The sequence below is a fragment of the Vulpes vulpes genome, chromosome 5 (assembly GCF_048418805.1).
Source record: "Vulpes vulpes isolate BD-2025 chromosome 5, VulVul3, whole genome shotgun sequence".
In the NCBI taxonomy this organism is placed as follows: domain Eukaryota; kingdom Metazoa; phylum Chordata; class Mammalia; order Carnivora; family Canidae; genus Vulpes; species Vulpes vulpes.
Window position 1 is genome coordinate 113,487,528 of NC_132784.1, and position 18,449 is coordinate 113,505,976.

General features: G+C 53.4%; 1 protein-coding gene across 1 annotated transcript; it reads left to right on the forward strand.

The window, feature by feature from the left end:
* The first annotated feature begins 5,183 nt into the window (after positions 1-5,183).
* PIGM (phosphatidylinositol glycan anchor biosynthesis class M) lies at positions 5,184-10,538 on the forward strand. The gene has a single exon (XM_025986327.2). It carries the CDS (start codon positions 5,252-5,254, stop codon positions 6,497-6,499), a length of 1,248 nt encoding a protein of 415 aa, XP_025842112.2. The 5' UTR covers positions 5,184-5,251; the 3' UTR covers positions 6,500-10,538.
* The last annotated feature ends 7,911 nt before the right edge of the window (positions 10,539-18,449 follow it).

The following is an 18,449-nucleotide window of genomic DNA, read 5'->3' on the forward strand; positions in this document are numbered from 1 at the left end:
TGGCTAAGGATGCTGGGGACAATCTACGCCTGTGTGTAGCTGGCTGTATTTGGGCAAAAGCCTGGAGGCAGACAGGAAAGGGGGGGATTAGAAGAACTGTAAGTAATAGTTAAGAGGTAACCAACAGCTGAGCATCTCAAAAAACTGCAGCGCTTTTGGAAAGAGGTGAGAAACAGAATCCCTAAGCCCAGTTGCAGAAAGCTCAGGATGGGCTCCTGAAAGCCTGGGATGCTTCTGTCCCGCCTCGAAACCGTAACGGAAGTCGGGCCTCTCTGTCCAAGTTATGTTCCTGGCCTCCAGTCCTTTCTTCAGTTCCACAACTGCTACGTGTATCTCCCTCCTTGGACTTCAGTGATCCAAGCAGAGTTCATTTTGATTAGCTGTTTCCTGTTTCCTTATCTGCCCAATTAGGTGTCTTCCACCTACCTAGTAGGTAAGCTCCATGGGGTCGGGTTGGTTGAAGCCTTCCTGCGAGACACCTAAACCAACCCTGCCGGAGGAACCGTTCCTTAGGTAATTCTCAGACGCCCACCTCCCATATCCTCTATTCTCTGGGATTAAGCCTCACTTAGCTATCGCTGGCGGAGAGAATAATCAGTGCTGGACTCATTGTGACAGTGAATATCAGAAAGATTCAGACAAGGGATCGAATCAGAGAAGGCAGAGAAGTAAATCAGAATTCATCATCGACATTTTATTTGCAGGTCAGCCACACAGTAGTTAGAAATAATCTGAGCCACACGGACCTGCTTTTGTATTCCAGCTCTGCCATTAGTTGATGATGCGATTTAGGAAAATGACTTCACCTCCTAAGTCTTGATTTCTTCATTTGTGAAGGTAGCATATCCACCTTACACGGCAAGTATTTAGCACGATGCCTGACACCCTGCAAATAAGTCCTTAACAAAGCCTTAACTGGCTCTTGGAAATCCTCCTCCTCCTTATCAGCATGGTGATGTGCTGCCCTGTATGTGTAGCTACTATACTGCAAAAGAGGTTAAAAGGAACTACCTACATGAGGTATATAATTACAATAAGGCACATAAAAGGAGAAAAAGATACCAGACTATGAATACGGAATGTATCCGACTAACATGGTCCATCCAAAGGATGAATGTAACTTGTAGGATGGGGGGTGGACAGTCCTGGGAGCTGCATGTAGAGGCTGAAGGGAGTCATTGACTCTCTTTATTCTGGTGGAGAAAACTTCCCCTAGGAAGCCAGGTCAATCTGTAAAATCAACTAAGTCAGGATTTGCTGGACATTTATAATGTGCCTAAAACTGCATCAAATTAGGAGCAACTAAAAAAAAAAAACAACACACAACTAAGGATAAGATATAATCCCTAACCTCAAAAACCCTGCGGTTTCACTGAAAAGGTTATGAATATCACCTAAAATGAATTATGGTATTCACAATTTTTTAAAAAAAAATTTTATTTATTCATGAGAGACACAGAGAGAGAGGCAGAGACCCAGGCAGAGGGAGAAGCAGGCTCCCTGCAGGGACCCTGATGCGGGACTTGATCCCAGGACCTCGGGGTCACGACCTGAGCCACAGGCAGGTGCTCAACCACTGAGCCACCCAGGCGCCCATGGCATTTACAATTCTGCATACGAAGTGCTATACGTGCCCATAGAAGGGAAAGAGCTAGTGTGCGGGAGGCCTTGGTGGGAAATTCAGGGAAGCAGGGGTTAGAGTTGGGTGGGGGACGGGGGTAGAGCTTCAGACGGGTGAAGATGCTGGAAAGACAGTTGGACTGGGAGTTGGGGGTGCTCCCGGGAATGCCCTCCAGAGGGACTCTGGCAAGAGGGACCCCCAAAGTCAATTCAACCTTACCGAGTGCCCACTGTGAGTCTGCTAACGCGCTGACACTGCGGTACAGAAAAAAACAAGATCATCTCCGTTCTCAGGGTCCTGACGGAAAACAAGGAAAGAGGAAACAAAAAAATCAGGTGTCTGGGCACCTGGGCGGCTCAGGTCATGATCCTCATCGGCTCCCTGCTAGCCAGGAGTCTCCCTCTCCCTCTGCCTCCCTCCTGCCCGTGCTGGTGCTCGCTCTCTCTCTCCCCCAAATAAATAAGTACAATCTTTAAACAATCCGGAGTCACAAGGCACTGTGACAAATGCCGTGATGAAGAACAGTCATTTCGAGGAGCCCTGGTGGCGCAGCGGTTTAACGCCGCCTGCAGCCTAGGGTGTGATCCTAGAGACCCTGGATCAAGTCCCACATCCGGCTCTCTGAATGGTGCCTGCTTCTCCCTCTGCCTGTGTCTCTGCCTCTCTCTCTCTCTCTGTCTCTATAAATAAATAAATCAATAAATCTTTAAAAAAAAAAAAAAAGAAGGGTCATCTCCGAAGAGAGGGCGGGGCGCTGGGACAGGGCTCGGGGGTGGGCGGGGTCTTCGGTGTGGGTGAGCCTCTAGAGCCCAGGGCCCTGGCACCGTGGTGGAGGGGAGGCAAGAACGGCGCTCGGCGGCCACTCAGGTGGGCACTCGGCAGGCGCTCCGTGGGCACTCAGCGGGCACTCAGGCGGGCACTCAACGGGCGCTCAGGTGGGCGCTCAGATGGGAACTCCGCAGGCACTCGGCGGGCGCTCAGGTGGGCACTCGGCAGGTGCTCAGGTGGGCACTCGGCGGGCACTGGGCGGGCGGTCAGGTGGGCACTCCATGGGCACTCGGCGGGTGCTCCACGGGCACTCAGGTGGGCACTGGGCGGGTGCTCTGTGGGCACTCGGCGGGCGCTCAGGCAGGCACTTGGCGGGTGTTCAGGTGGGCACTCGGCAGGCACTAAGGCGGGCGTTCAGGTGGGTACTTGGTGGGCGCTCAGGCGGGCACTCGGTGGGCGCTCAGGTGGTTACTTGGCGGGTGCTCAGGCGGGCATTCAGCGGGGGGTCAGGTGGGCACTCAGCAGGCACTCAGTTGGGCACTGGGCAGGTGCTCAGGTGGGCACTCGGCGGGTGCTCAGGCAGTCACTCCGGTGGGCATTCCATGGGCACTTGGTGGGTGCTCCGCGGGCACTCAGGTAGGCACTCAGCGGACACTCAGACGGGCACTCGGCGGGCACTTGGTAGGCACTCAGGTGGGCACTCAGCAGTGCTAAGGTGGGCACTCAACAGGCACTCGGCAGGCGCTCTGCGGGCACTCAGGTCAGCACTCGGCGGGCGCTCAGGCGGGCACTCGGCTGGCGCTCAGGTGGGTACTCAGGCGGGCACTCAGTGGGCGCTCAGGTGGGTACTCGGTGGCGCTCAGGTGGGTACTTGGTGAGCGCTCAGGTGGGCACTTGGCGGGCACTCGGCGGGTGCTCAGGCGGGCACTCAGCGGGCGCTCAGGCGGGTACTCGGCAGGGGCTCAGGCGGGCACTCGGCAGGCGCTCAGGTGGGCACTTGGCGGGCGCTCAGGTGGGCACTCGGCGGGCACTCGGCAGGCTCTCAGGTGGGTACTCGGCAGGCGCTCATGTGGGCACTCGGGTGGGCGCTCAGGTGGGCACTTGGCAGTAGCTCAGGTGGGTACTCGGTGGGCGCTCAGGTGGGCACTCGGCAGGCGCTCATGTGGGCACTCGGCGGGCGCTCAGGTGGGCACTCAGCGGGCGCTCAGGTGGGCACTCGGGTGGGCGCTCAGGTGGGTACTCGGCGGGCGCTCAGGCGGGCACTCGGCTGGCGCTCAGGTGGGTACTCAGGCGGGCACTCAGTGGGCGCTCAGGTGGGTACTCGGTGGCGCTCAGGTGGGCACTTGGCGGGCGCTCAGGTGGGCACTCGGCGGGCACTCGGCAGGCTCTCAGGTGGGTACTCGGCAGGCGCTCATGTGGGCACTCGGGTGGGCGCTCAGGTGGGCACTTGGCAGTAGCTCAGGTGGGTACTCGGTGGGCGCTCAGGTGGGCACTCGGCGGGCGCTCATGTGGGCACTCGGCGGGCGCTCAGGTGGGCACTCAGCGGGCGCTCAGGTGGGCACTCGGGTGGGCGCTCAGGTGGGCACTCGGCTGGCGCTCAGGTGGGTACTCAGGCGGGCACTCAGTGGGCGCTCAGGTGGGTACTCGGTGGCGCTCAGGTGGGTACTTGGTGAGCGCTCAGGTGGGCACTTGGCGGGCACTCGGCGGGCGCTCAGGCGGGTACTCGGCGGGCACTCGGCAGGCGCTCAGGTGGGTACTCGGTGGGCACTCGGCGGGCGCTCAGGTGGGCACTCAGCGGGCGCTCAGGTGGGCACTCGGGTGGGCGCTCAGGTGGGTACTCGGCGGGCGCTCAGGCGGGCACTCGGCTGGCGCTCAGGTGGGTACTCAGGCGGGCACTCAGTGGGCGCTCAGGTGGGTACTCGGTGGCGCTCAGGTGGGTACTTGGTGAGCGCTCAGGTGGGCACTTGGCGGGCACTCGGCGGGCGCTCAGGCGGGTACTCGGCGGGCACTCGGCAGGCGCTCAGGTGGGTACTCGGTGGGCACTCGGCGGGCGCTCAGGTGGGCACTCAGCGGGCGCTCAGGTGGGCACTCGGGTGGGCGCTCAGGTGGGTACTCGGCGGGCGCTCAGGCGGGCACTCGGCTGGCGCTCAGGTGGGTACTCAGGCGGGCACTCAGTGGGCGCTCAGGTGGGTACTCGGTGGCGCTCAGGTGGGTACTTGGTGAGCGCTCAGGTGGGCACTTGGCGGGCACTCGGCGGGCGCTCAGGCGGGTACTCGGCGGGCACTCGGCAGGCGCTCAGGTGGGTACTCGGTGGGCACTCGGCGGGCCTCAGGTGGGCGTCAGGTGGAGGCGCCCGGATCGCCTCCAGGCGTTAACACCCGGGCGGCCCGAGGGGTCGCGCGCCTGCGGGCGGCGGGGAGGCTCCTGTGACCCGGGGCAGCAGACAGCCGCGTTGCGGGCCCCTTTCGGGCCGCCCTCCCGCCCTCCCCGCACGGCCGCCGGCCAGGACACGGCCGCCAGCTCCCGGGGCTGCACACAGGGGCGCCCGCCGCCCCCCGGAGCCCCGCTGGCGGGCGCGCTGCGCAGCTGGCGGCCGGACGCCCCTCAGGGGTCTCAGGCTCGGGGGCCGCGGCGGGAAGGGCGGAGCAGAGCAGAGCAGCGGGGCGCCGCGGCCAGACGCGGAAGTCCCGCCCCCGCCGCAGGAAGCCAATCCGGAGGGAGAGAACCGCGGCGTGGCTCCTCCCCCGGAAGCGGGGCGGGGCGTGGGCGGGGCGTGGGCGTGTCGGGGCGGGGCTCCCTGCCGGAAGCGGCCGCGGCGCGGTGGTTCGGGTCTGCGGGCGGGCGGGCGGGCGCGGGTCGGTGATGGGCCGGGCCCTGAGCCTGCGGGTGCGGCCCGCCGGGGTGTTCGGCGTGGCCTTCGTGGCGCGCGTGGCCCTGGTGCTGTACGGCGCCTTCCAGGACCGGGCGCTGCCTGTGCGCTACACGGACGTGGACTACCGGGTGTTCACGGACGCCGCGCGCTTGCTGTCGCAGGGCCGCTCCCCGTACCTGCGCGCCACCTACCGCTACACGCCGCTGCTGGCCTGGCTGCTGACGCCCAACGTGCACCTGTGCGAGCCGTTCGGGAAGCTGCTGTTCATCAGCTGCGACCTGCTGGCCGCCTGGCCGCTCTACCGCCTGCTGCTCCTGCGCGGGCTGGGCCGGCGCGGGGCCTGCGGCTACTGCGCCCTGTGGCTGCTGAACCCCCTCCCCATGGCGGTGTCCAGCCGGGGCAACGCGGACGCGCTGGTGGCGGCGCTGGTGCTGGCGGCGCTGTACCTGCTGGCGCGCGGGCGGCTGGCGTGCGCCGCCGTGGCCTACGGGCTCGCCGTGCACCTGAAGCTGTACCCGGTGACCTACATCCTGCCCATCGCGCTGCACCTGCAGCGGGGGGCGCCCCCGCCCGCGCCCGCGCCCCCGCCCGCGCCCCGCCGCGCCCGTGTGTCCGCGCTGCTCCGGGCGCTGTGCAGCCGCGCGGTGCTGCTGTTCGCGGGGGTGGCCGGGCTCACCTTCTGCGCCCTGAGCCTCGGCTTCTACCGCCGCTACGGCTGGGAGTTCCTGGAGCACACCTACCTGTACCACCTGACGAGGCGGGACATCCGGCACAACTTCTCGCCCTACTTCTACATGCTGTACCTGACGGCCGAGAGCCCGTGGAGCCCTTCGCTGGGCGTCGCCGCCTTCCTGCCGCAGCTGCTGCTGCTCTCGGCCGCGTCCCTGGCCTACTACAGGGACCTCGCCTTCTGCTGTTTCCTGCACACGGCGATCTTCGTGACTTTCAACAAGGTCTGCACCTCCCAGTACTTCCTCTGGTACCTCTGCCTGCTGCCCCTTGTGATGCCGCAGGTGAGGATGCCCTGGAAACGCGCCGCCGGCCTCCTGGTGCTGTGGTTCCTCGGGCAGGCCTTGTGGCTGGCGCCCGCCTATCTCCTCGAGTTCCAGGGAAAGAACACCTTTCTGTTAATCTGGTTGGCCGGTTTGTTCTTCTTCCTCATCAACTGTTGCATCCTAATTCAGATCATTTCCCATTACAAGGAGGAACCCCCGGCGGAGAGAGTCAAATGTGACTGAGTATGGTCCGGTTCTTCTGCCCGTGTTGTTACATTCTGATTGTCCCCAGTGGACCAGAACAGAGCCTTGGAAAACATTTTTGAACATCGCTGTGCGCCCTACTGAACATTGAGTGTGGAGCGTAAAACCCTGTTCTGGGGCAGCCGGGGGGGGGGTGGGCTCAGCAGTTTAGCACCTGTCTTTGGCCCAGGGCATGACCCTGGAGGCCCGGGATAGAGTCCTGCGTCGGGCTCCTTGCCCGTTGGGCTCCCTGCCCGACGGGGAGCCGGGCTCCCTGCTCCAGAGGGAGCCTGCTTCTCCCTCTGCCTGTGTCTCTGCCTCTCTTTCTGTCATGAATAAATAAATCTTAAAAACAACAACAACAACAACAACAACAACCCTTTTCCAACAGAAATTAAAAGGCACGGTTGCCTTATTTGTAAAGGGGACTCAGTGATTGAGGTCTGCCTTCAGGAAATCTTCAGACTCATTTATCCGGGACATGATGGGAAGTCAAGTTACTTGTTTAAAAATGGGAAGTCTGATGAAACTATCAGATGCTAAAAGATTTTTGTAGAGAAATAGAGGAATGTAGTCAGAGACCTAAGAACTAAGCCGGTATTTGTACCAGTTACACTTTATTGCAGTTGGAAGCTTTTTCTTCTTAAATCCTTCTCCAAAGCTGTGAAAATTCCAAGACTGATCCTAATGTGCAGCTTTTAGATGTCAAGTGTCAAATAATACCACTGTGCTTAGGATGGGAGAGTTCATTCTGTATTAAAAGTGGGGGCTTAGAAAAAGAGGCCAAAAATTTAAATTGTAATCATGTTTCACATATTTGATTATTTAATTTTTCAGCACTTAGTGGCATTAGAATACCATTTGGTTTTTTACAGAAAGGATTCAATTAAAATTCACCCATCGTCAAACTTAAGTCATTACATATTTTAAAATAGCATCTTGCTTTTGATATTTGATATTTGTAGTCCACTAACTTTAGGGACACTTTAGTGTTCTCTTATAGCTCTTTGTTTTTAATTTTCTGATTGCCTGTAGAGTATTTTTCATATGGAATTTAAGTTAATCAAATGTCACATATATTATGAAAATGAAAGTTAGTAGATTTTAAGTGGTACAAAATATAATTGTTAGTAAGGCATTTCCCAGCCTAAAAATACCCCACTTAAGAAAATTCCATGGTGAGACTAAAGACTTATGTGGAGGCTCGGGAAAGCCTAAGAAGCATCCTAAGTAGACATTAGTCTTTTAGACCAGGAACTTGAGGGAGAGAATGTGGAAATCGGAGGCTTTGGTGAGCAGATCCATTTCCTGTGTTACTATAATATTTCTAGGGAAGAAGTGCTTTCAACTGACATCTTTCACGCAGATGGAAACACTTTCAAATGTATACGTGGAAGCATAAGGAAAGTGCCACATACTTAGTTAACAAGTTTGTGTAGAAACTGTCTTTCAACTAAGATCTTCCTTCAAGGAAACAGAAACTTTTTCAAATATTTTCTTGGAATCGTAAGGAAAGTGCCATATACTTAACTCAGTGCCACAGGTCTGTGTAACAAGTTTCAAACAAGCAATGTAAAACAGTTTTTTTTTTAACATAGCCCATCTTGGTTGGGGACTTCCTAGCACTCTAAAATGCAATAGCAATAATAGGAGTTTGAGTTTATGATTGTGGTTTTAAAAGATGAGTAATTTAGCAACATTGTTCTTTCACAGTAAAAAACAAAAACAGCCTCAGAGAAGTACAATATTTCATATTGGTTTAGGCCAAGAAAGACTTTGAGAATAAGATGTGTATAGGCTGAACATAAATAAGAGTGCTATTACAGGCAGCACTTCTTTGATGGCTACCTTTTGGGACCTGCCATTAGAAAGAAGGGAAGAATGGGTGGTTTTGCAGGGGTTGTTGTTAGGTGAAAATAGCAGAGAGCATTAATTGTTGAGGACAGTGACTTTTCTTACAGCATCTAGTCTCATACCCTACATTAGCTCTTATCTTGAGAGCTCTTTGTATATGATTGTTCACTAGTGGCCTTCCAGCCATGGCATTCTTACCATTTTTTTTCATTCTTTTATAATATTTACTTTTTTTTTTTTTTGTACAGCTGGTGGGAAGAGGGTGGGAAACAATTCCAGCATCCCGATATAATTGTCTTATCAGCGCCACCGGTGTAGTGGTATCGTGCAAGATTCCCAGTATAATTGTCTTTTTGGTATTCCTGTGTTTTAGATAGTCATCAGTATATTCCCTTCTTAATTTCATAATCCTGTTTACTTTAATATTCTTCTTTTGTAGCAGCTTACTCCTTACATTGAAATCGCTGAATAACATTCCATGACATGGATATTCATGTTGTAAACGTGTTACTCTTCCATGGTTAAACCTTTAAAATTGCTTCTAATTTTTAATGTTCCAAATAAGACTTTAAACATTTCCCATGTTTTATTATTATTTTTAAAAAGATTTTATGTATTTATTTACTTGAGAGAGAAAGTGAGAGAGGGTACTTATGAGGGAGGAGGAGGAGGGAGAGAATCTCAAGCAGTTTCCATGCGAGTGCAAAGCCCAACCAGGGGCTTGATCTCACCACTGAGATCATGACCTGAGCTGAAGTCAAGAGTTGGATGTTTAACTGACTGAGCCACCCAGGTGCCCCTAACGTTTTCCACATTTTATTTATTTATTTATTTATTTATTTATTTATTTATTTATTTCGTTTTCCACATTTTAGATCATTCTCTTAATGTTCTCAGAATGTTACAATATTCTTAGAAGTCAGTAGAGTTCTGCTGGGTCTTTGGAGAGCTTTTTTGCTATTTTTTTTTTTTTTTTGAGAGCTTCAAATGCATAAGCTGCCCTGCAGGAAATTCTCTACCAAAGAACTGTAGGCATTTCTCAAAAGCTGTAGAGTATTTGTAGCTCATATGCTGCAAAACATTTATAAATTAATTCATGAAATGATTTTAATTTGTCTCTTGAGGACTTTATTTTTTTTTCATTTTTTTTCTGGTTTTATAAACTCTGTCTTCTTTTCACTTGTAGTCCTTTTGAATTTTTTAAAAAATGTATTTATTCATTAAAGACACAGAGAGAGAGAAAGAGGCAGAGACACAGGCAGAGGGAGAAGCAGGCTCCCTGCAGGGAGCCCGACGTGGGACTCGATCTCAGGACTCCAGGATCACGCCCTGGGCTGAAGGCAGGCACTAAATCACTGAGCCACCCAGGGATCCCCCACTTGTAGTCCTTTTGGATTCCTTATTAGTTCTTTAAGAATACCTTAAAATTGTGTAGGACTGTGCCTTATTTCCAAGAGGACCCTGTAATTTATTTTTTCAGTAGTTGCCTTAATGTCTTCAAAATGTGGTCCTTAAATATCTCTAGATAAATTACCTGGATTAGATTCATCGGAAAGGCCAATACTCACCACCCCCCTCCACCCACAGTCCAAGAATCTCTCTAAACCATAGATTGATTGATTGATTTAAGATTTTATTGGTTTATACGTGAGAGACAGAGAGAGAGAGGCAGAGACACAGGCAGAGGGAGAAGCAGGCTCTAGGCAGGGAGCCCGGTACAGGACTCGATCCTGGCACCCCAGGATCATGACTTGAACCAAAGGCAGATGTTCAACTCCTGAGTCACCCAGGCGCCCTAAAACCATAGATTTTAGGTACTGACTTCTTAGGATTTGGCTGGATGACTCTGACATAATATTGTTTTCAAAAGTTGTATAGAACTTGTCTTTCAGTTACTTTTCTGCACTACCACCCAGCCCCAGCCAGCGGTACAATGAGTGAAGATGGAAAATTTCACGTGGGACAGTCTCTAAATGCAACACTGTGTTTTTGTTTTTTCCCCCAGTGCTTTATTATGAATAATTTTAAACATGACCCATAAACCTACCATCGAAATTCAACAATTAACATTTTGCCCTATTTTTTTATACACGCTATTTTTATTATTTATTTGTATATATAACTTTTTCTGAACCACGTGAGGTTGCAGACATCGTTGAATTTTCAGTAAATGCATCACCATGCAGCTCCTAGAAATAGTCCTTTCTTTTTTTCTTTCTTTTCCACAGAAAGCCAAAAAATAATTTATTTCAGTAGATGGCAGAAATAAGAAAGTCATCCAGAAAATATACTTTGGTGTAATTCTGTTGGGACAGATACTCCCTCTGAACATGCTCCCCTCCTGACTGCCTTGTCTCTTGACAGTTTTTAAACACTTTGCTGATTCCCATGTTGTGACCAGGCAGGAGTCATCTTCAAATTCATAGGATCCAAGGAGAGAGCAATGTGCTTCTCAGAAGAATAGCGCCTTCTATCTCAGTAGAGTGCATAAACATTTTACAGAGTCAGCACAGTTTAGGTTAAGTAGGCACATAATTCATCAAAATGTAAAAAAAAAGGCAACAGGAAAAAAATACTGCATTGTAGAATAAGATATTCAAATATGGTGTGACTGTTTAAGGCAGCTGATGGCCCAAACAGGCAAGTCAAAGAAGGCGGTCTGGGTTTGGAGTTGATTTTGCATCTAGACGAATTCTCTTTGTGACAAGAGATAGCAGCACACTCAACAGGTTACCAACATGGTGATGGTAACTCCCCGGGTGGGACCCTTAGGGATGAACCAGGGCACGCAGAAGCCGACGAAGCCCCAGAACACGCTCATCACGATGAGGGGCACCGTGAGGCCGTTGTATGCCCCGGTTGCCGCAGAGCTGCGAACCCCTGCCCAGCCGCCTCACTTTGGTCCCACCCTAAAATAGTCCTTTCTTACAAAACCATAATATTGTTATCTAATGTAATTTAAACACCCTGACCATTTTCAACTTTCTCCCAATTATTTTGTGTTTATAACCCGTAAGTAAGAAGTCTGGATCTTCTCCTGGTCTTTAAAACTAAGAACTGTAGGGATTTACCTTCCACCAAAGTTGAACAAATAATTCTCTGCAAGTCTTTCTGTCTTCCTCCTAGGAGAACCCAGGGCAGGAATCATCCCTGGGAAGCTTTCTAGATACGAGACTCCATGCGTTTAGGTTGCTCATATCCACCTCTGCCCCGGTAATAGCTGATTGACTGACTCTACAGCTTGATGATGGTACGTTGTGGCCTTTCGTGATTAATTGATTTGGGCTCCTATTCCACCGTAGACGTGTATATGGCTTTGGTTCCTTGTCACAGCGACACTTTACAGTTGGTATTTGTGATCCCATTTTATTGATGGACAAAGAGGCTCCAAGATCGGATGAGTCACTGCTAAGTGGCAGGGCTGGAATTTGGCGTGAGTTTTGCCTGCCTGCCCTACTCTGTTCATAATGTTATGTTTTGGGTTTTCCCCAAGTGCCAGGCCCAGGAGATGGAGATAACTGCGAAGTGAATGGGGCTCAGCACTCTCACCAATGTCTTGCCAGCGTGTCCTCTTGATCTTGTATTTACTTGAGGGGCCACGCTCTTGCACGTGTGCAGAAGCTCCTATTATTCCCAGACTTTTCAGTAATTCCAGACCTTTAACAACCCCCTTCACATCCAAATCGCATCATTTCCTAGTGACTCTTGACTTTGCAGTGCCCTTTCTCTCCCTGGCCTCGTCTAAGAAGGGGATCAGCTGAACCGTGTGTTAGCCCGCTGCAGTCAATTGAACAATGGAGGTTACATGACCGTGATTTCCAGAAGGTAAGTGATCGCCGTTAGGCCTCTTGCTGTCGCAGTGTCCGTGGCGCGGTCCATACGTTTACAAGTCACGACTGAGTGTGGCAAGCCAGAGCCTGGACTCGGACAGCTTAGGTTCAAATTCCAGTGTGCGACCGGGGGCGAGCTTCTTTAATCCGGGCAGACCGGTTTTCCGTCTGGGAAATGGGGACAAAACCATAATCCTCAGGGAACTTCGTGCGCGGATTAAGTGGGTTAACGTCCCGATGCTGGCACGGAATGAGCCATTCCTCCTTGCCTCTGTTCACGAGCATTTAAAGAACGAGCCACTTTGGGTCTCAATGAACGCCACCCCCCCCAGTCTAACGGCCAGTCAATATACTAAATGATTGTCTAAACTACCCGCTACTATTACTTTGTTCCTCCTAACCTTGGTTCTAGGTCTTTGAAAGTGTGCAGCACTTTCAGATGTCTGGTTCCGGCCCAACCTCTGCCTGAGCCCATTCCCCTGGGCTGGCTCTCCGTCCTCCCTCACGTGGTGACCTCGTCCAAGGCTCCGCGCTGCTGGTGGAAGCGTGTGTCTCCTCCCCGGGTCGGAAGCATCAGAAGCACATCAGCATTTTTTCAGTGCTGATCCAGAACCATTCATTTAGCAAAAACAAGCGTTTGTATTCTTTAACCCGAACAAAACCCGGACTAACAGGGTATTCCTAGCTGCACAGGCACACTGCTAATTGTTTTGTCTGTGACATGAAATGAAATGACACAGTGACTATGTAAAAATAACGTGGAGCATGGTATTGGAAGCTCAGTTCGTTTCTCAAAGGCAAGTTTTAACCTCTGTTCTCTATTTTTAGGCAATTTTATGTAGAGATCCGGGCCTTGCCAGGTCTTATAATAGACGAGTAAGTCCATGCTCTTGAAAAGTTAGCAGTAAAGACAGAAACGCACCCTATTAAACGCTATGTGAGAGCCACGGAGTGGCGCCGCAGTCCTGTGATCGGTGACATGGGCGAGCAGAGGCTATTCCTGCTCCTAATTTACAGTAAGAACATGGAAGCTCAGAAACAGCGACTTTCCAAGGCCAAACAGCTCGCTAACGGCAAGACTAGATCTCATCTGATTCGACCGTGTTTTATTTTGCAAGTCCTGAATTCCACATGGTGACAGGTGACGGCAGTTGCTACCCGCCTCCCCGTCTAATGGGTCACTCACTCCTGTCAGTGCGACATTCCCAGGTGCCCGCGTCTCCTGGCATCTCACTGTGGTCCTTGCGGGCCCATGGCCTGGAGCCTCATTGTCACTCACTTGTCTGGAATCAGTGGCTCCTGCCTGGTCTTGCTCCCCGGCTCTCCCACCTGCCCTGGCTCCTCTCCTTTGTCCTCCCTCTGCTGCCAGCAGGTCGGATCCTGTCCCCCTCCTGAGAGCAGCACTGGGGGAATCCGCCTGGCCTGCAAGACAGAGCCCAGGAAGTGAAGACGCTTCCTCCCTGTCACCCTCCCTCCAGCCCACAGGGTAACGGGGTTTCTGAAGAGGCCCCCGCCCTTGGCCTTGGCCCTGCTGTTTCTTTTTAAAGTTTTTTTAAAATAAGATTTTATTTATTTATTCATGATAGACATAGAGAGAGAGAGAGAGGGAGAGAGAGAGGCAGAGACACAGGCAGAGGGAGAAGCAGGCTCCATGCTGGGAGCCCAACACGGGACTCCATCCCGGGACTCCAGGATCGCGCCCTGGGCCAAAGGCAGGTGCCAAACCGCTGAGCCACCCAGGGATCACCTTGGCCCTGCTGTTTCTAAGCCTCTGTGGTGCCCCCAATTTTCAAGACCCGACTCCGAGGCGCCTTCCTCCCTCGGGAGGCAGGACCGCGAGCTAACGGCCAGAGGTCAGCCTTGAAGGAGAAGGAAACGCGGCCGGAGCGGCAGGATGTGCAAGCACCTCCGTTACTGCACCTGCGCCGTCCCGGGTGCCGGTCATTTGCCTGTGAGTCCGTCGGCCCCGGGAGGACAGGGCCGGGTGCTGCGTTTCCGTCCTGTCCTCGCACACTGCCCAAGCACTCAGCAAATATTTGTTAAGTAAATGAAGCTGGAGTTGGGAGGGGAGAAATGTTTGTTGAGAGCCCGTCGGGAACCTCTATGCTTTTCACAGATTTCATTCTCAGGACAACTGTTTGGGAAAAACAGTATTTGCCGACAAGAATACAGGCTCAGGTGAAGGGTGGGTTTTCTCAGGGTCAAAGGCTCCCAAGGGAGGGAGCGGCGGTTGGAACCTGAACCTGTCCCGCTAAAACTGTTCCTCGATTGAGGGGTTCTCAGCCAGGGGCAGCCTCGTCGTTGTTAAAGTGGGAGGTGCCACCGGCCTCTGGAGGGCAGAGGCGGGGGATGCCCAGCAGCCCTCCGCGCACAGGACGGTCCCCACGACAAAGACGCATCTGGCCCCAAATGTCAGCGGTGCCCAGATGGAGAAACCCTGCCCCAGACCTTGTGGGCGCCATTGAAAAGCAAATAACCGACCAAAATGAAAGCTTCCACCAGGAAGCCCACCGGGCTGAGGAGCAGCCGTAGGGGCTCAGGGGCGATCCTGAGCCTCGGGCGCGGTGGGCAGGAGGGCTCCCCGTCCAGTCCCCGCTGCCTCGGGTTCCGTGCGGCTTTCTCCCCTGCCTCCACCCGGTCTGTCTTCTTTTCCATCTTCTCCTCCCTCCTTCTTTCCCTCACTCTAATTTAGCTTGGACGAGGCACCCCAAACATTCCCACGCTTCCGGAGCTCTCTCCTAGCTGGAAGGCAGGTCAGTATATGGGAAGCTGCGGGTTTCAAACCGTCAGCATCCCTAGGACCTGGGGACGAGGCCAGAAACGCCGACTTCTGACATCGACAACAGAAAGTGGATGGGATTCATCACTGTGATCATCTTCCCAGGAAAGAACCCACTCGAGAGATTCCCGCTCAGTCCGCTGCTGATAAGGCTTGGCAGGTGCCTAATCTCCATCGGGGTCGGGGAACGCCTCCCCGCGACGGGAAGCAGCGCTCAAAGCCCACTTGTGTGAGATCCGCTGTAATCTAGGAAATTTTAGTGTTTGCCCCAGGGAAGCGCCCTAACGGGGAAGCTTTTAATGACTCGGAAGCGTGGCTGCCTGTAATTGTTGGGGGGTGAGTGTGTGCACATGTGTGCACGTGTGTGTGTGTTTTCTCAGCATTGTAAACTCTAGGAGGAAGGAACCAGCTTTCCTTTATCCGTAGCTCTGGCAACAAAAGTGCAGACAAGCCACTGACAGCCAGAGGGAGTGGGAATTAACGGTGCTGTGTGTGCACGGGCGGCGAGGGGGGGGGGGCAGTATGGAATCACTATTCCAGGTCAAGTGATCCTTTATTTTTTAAATATTTTATTTATTTATTCATGAGAGACACACAGAAAGAGGCAGAAACCCAGGCAGAGGGAGAAGCAGGCTCCATGCAGGGAGCCCGATGCGGGACTCGATCCCAGGACCCCGGGGTCATGCCCTGAGCCGAGGTCGGATGCTCAACAACTGAGCCACCCGGGCTGCCCTAGTCAAGTGATTCTTTATTTATTTATTTATTTATTTATTTATTATTTATTTATTTATTTATTTATTTATTTTTTTTAGTCAAGTGATTCTTAATCAGGAAACTAGGAACCACTGTTGCAGGAGGATGGTGTGTGTGTCTGTGTGTATGTGTGTGCACCCGTATTTTGGTGGAAAATATCTGTAAGCCTTCATTGAAGGGGGTCCTGAGCTCCAAGGAGTGAAGCCCTCTGGCCCTGGTGATGGCCCATAGGTCAGGCCCACAATGAGGGAGGAAGAAGGTAACCGGGGGAGGGCAGGCGAGGCGAGGCCCTCCCAGGAGAGCAGTTTCTCTCCAGCCTTCAGGCGTACAGGTGTGCATGCGTGAGGCCCCTCTGTGCACACATACACGCAGGGGGCAGGGCTGTAAGCAAACATCGGGCAGGACCGAGTCCAGCCTCAAGAATGCTGGAGAGAAGTTCCCTGGGGTCATGGGGGTGCCAGGACAGAGAGAGAGAGAGAGAGAGAGAGAGAGAACGAGCAGATTGCTCTAAGGCAACATTGATGCCGACTTTAGGCCCCAGGTCCCTGGGAGCCAGGGGTCACTGGTAAGAGAAGGGTCCTGTGAGGCTGGGCTCCAGGAAGCAGACGAGGCAGGTACATGGAGTCTTGCCGTTGTTCTCCTCGAAGCCCCTTAGCTAGGGGCCTTATTCCAGAAGAGACTAGGACATGCATCCACTCCCAGGAAAAAGCTGACCGCGGAAGTCTGCAGGGCGAGGAACCAGGAGCTCGGGGACGTCCAAGGGGACCTCCAGTTCCTGATCTTTAGGTCGGGGTTTTACATTTCCAGGCAAGAAGATGACTGTGGGGATGGGTCCCCCAGGACAGGAGACCTTGGTGGTGTTGACGGCAGGCTCGGCCACGGCTGGCTCGGAGCAGGTGCCCTGTGCGGGAGAGTGGAAGGCCGAGCAGCCCCGGCCTCCGATCACCGGTCACCCAGGAAGTGCCCTCGGTGCCGGTTCCGATTCCTCTCCGCGTGGAAATCTAATAGGAATGGGGCGAAGTGCTGCGGGACAAGTTTCACCCGAAGGGAACAGGAGTGCGGGGTGCCCGTGGAACCCCAGAAGTAGAATGGAAGCCCGTGGGGCCCGAGAATGATCTGCAGGAGTGGGAGCCGAGGAAGGGCCTCCGCGGACCCCGCGGCCCACGGCGAGAAGTTAAGGGGCTTCCCCACGCGCAGAGGAAAGCCGTGGGCCGGATTTCCCTCTGCCGACTGGGTGGAGGCGTGTTCTAGAAAGACCCACCTGGAGGTTATGGCGGCCACGCGGATGAGAGGTGAGGGTGGCCCGGGTCGGGGTGGTCATTAGCGCCGGGGACGGTGAGAAGAGCCTGGGCTTCGGAGACAGGACCGATGGCAGGTGGCGAAACAGGGAGGTGGCAAAGCAGCGCCAGGCATTGGCGGGGGGAGCCGGGGGTGAGATGCCCTTCCCTGAGCCGGGAGGGCGGAGGCCGGGGGCTGGCGGGGCGCAGGGGGGGCCAGCACGAGTCCCCCTGTGGAGCCGGAGATGTCAGAAGTCTTCGCAGGGAGTCGGGGCAGGAATAGATCAGGGAGTCAGCCAGAGGTGGCAGGGTGGCCCCAGCCCGGGCGAGAGGGCTCGCCGGGGAGGGTGCTCCCCCCGAGGGGCCTCGCTGGGCAGGGCGGGCAAAAGGGACAGGAAGCGGTCAGTCGGGTCGGAGAGTGGCATTTTGCTTTTAAAGTGCGGCCTCTTGGGGATGCTGGGTGGCTCAGCGGTGGGGCATCCGCTTTCAGCCCAGGACGTGACTCCAGGGTCCCGGGATCGAGTCTCACGTCGGGCTCCCTGTATGGAGCCTGCTTCTCCCTCTGCCTGGGTCTCTGCCTCTCTCTCTCTCTCTGTGTCTCTCATGAATAAATAAATAAAATCTTAAAAAAAAAAAAAAAAAGCGCGGCCTCTTAATTTGTAGCTTCCACATGTACCACTCGGTTTACTTTGGTCACTTGCATTTTTATTTGTGAATCCACTCTCAGACCCCTCTGCACCATGTCACACCCTTCCCAGCGCCACACTTTTCCTTGCCCAAATCTTTGGCAGAGTCTCTCTAACCTCTCTGTGTACTTGAGGGGCTGGCAGGAACTCCCCGTTTACTGGGCCTAGAAGGAAGGCCGAGGCTGCCAATAAATCTCTCCCTGGGCCTGTAAATATTTGTATAAGGTCCGGTAGCGGTATTAAGTTGCCGTGGATAAACCAGGCACAGGCAGGCGGTTCTAATAAACCACATGCAGAAAACCCACTTTGTGGATTATTTGCAATAAAATTTTAATTTTTCAGAGGGTTACGCTAAAGCCCGCCTAAGTTGTCTTTCCGGCCCTTTGCGTATTTCTGGAGTGACTCTCTTTGCCGGTATTTAGCATAATGACTTTCCTTTAAAAGCAGTTCAAGCAAAACACAAGAAGAAAGGTGAGCCTGCTGCTTCCCTGCGGTCTGTGTGTTGATACACGCACGGCAAACTGAGCCATATGAACCATGCGTAGCTCCTCCAGCACAACCCAGTAACTGTAGTAATCACTGAGTCTCCGGGGACCTCACCTTCCTTTATCTTCTCATTTAAAATAAAATTTTCCTTTTTTTTTTTTTTTTAAATCAAACGATACATCCATTACAGACATGCAGAATGTTAAAAAGAAATTTGGAACATGATAATTCGAAGTGCACAATCCAGAGGTAACCCCCAGGGGAGTATCCTTTCTCATCTCTCCA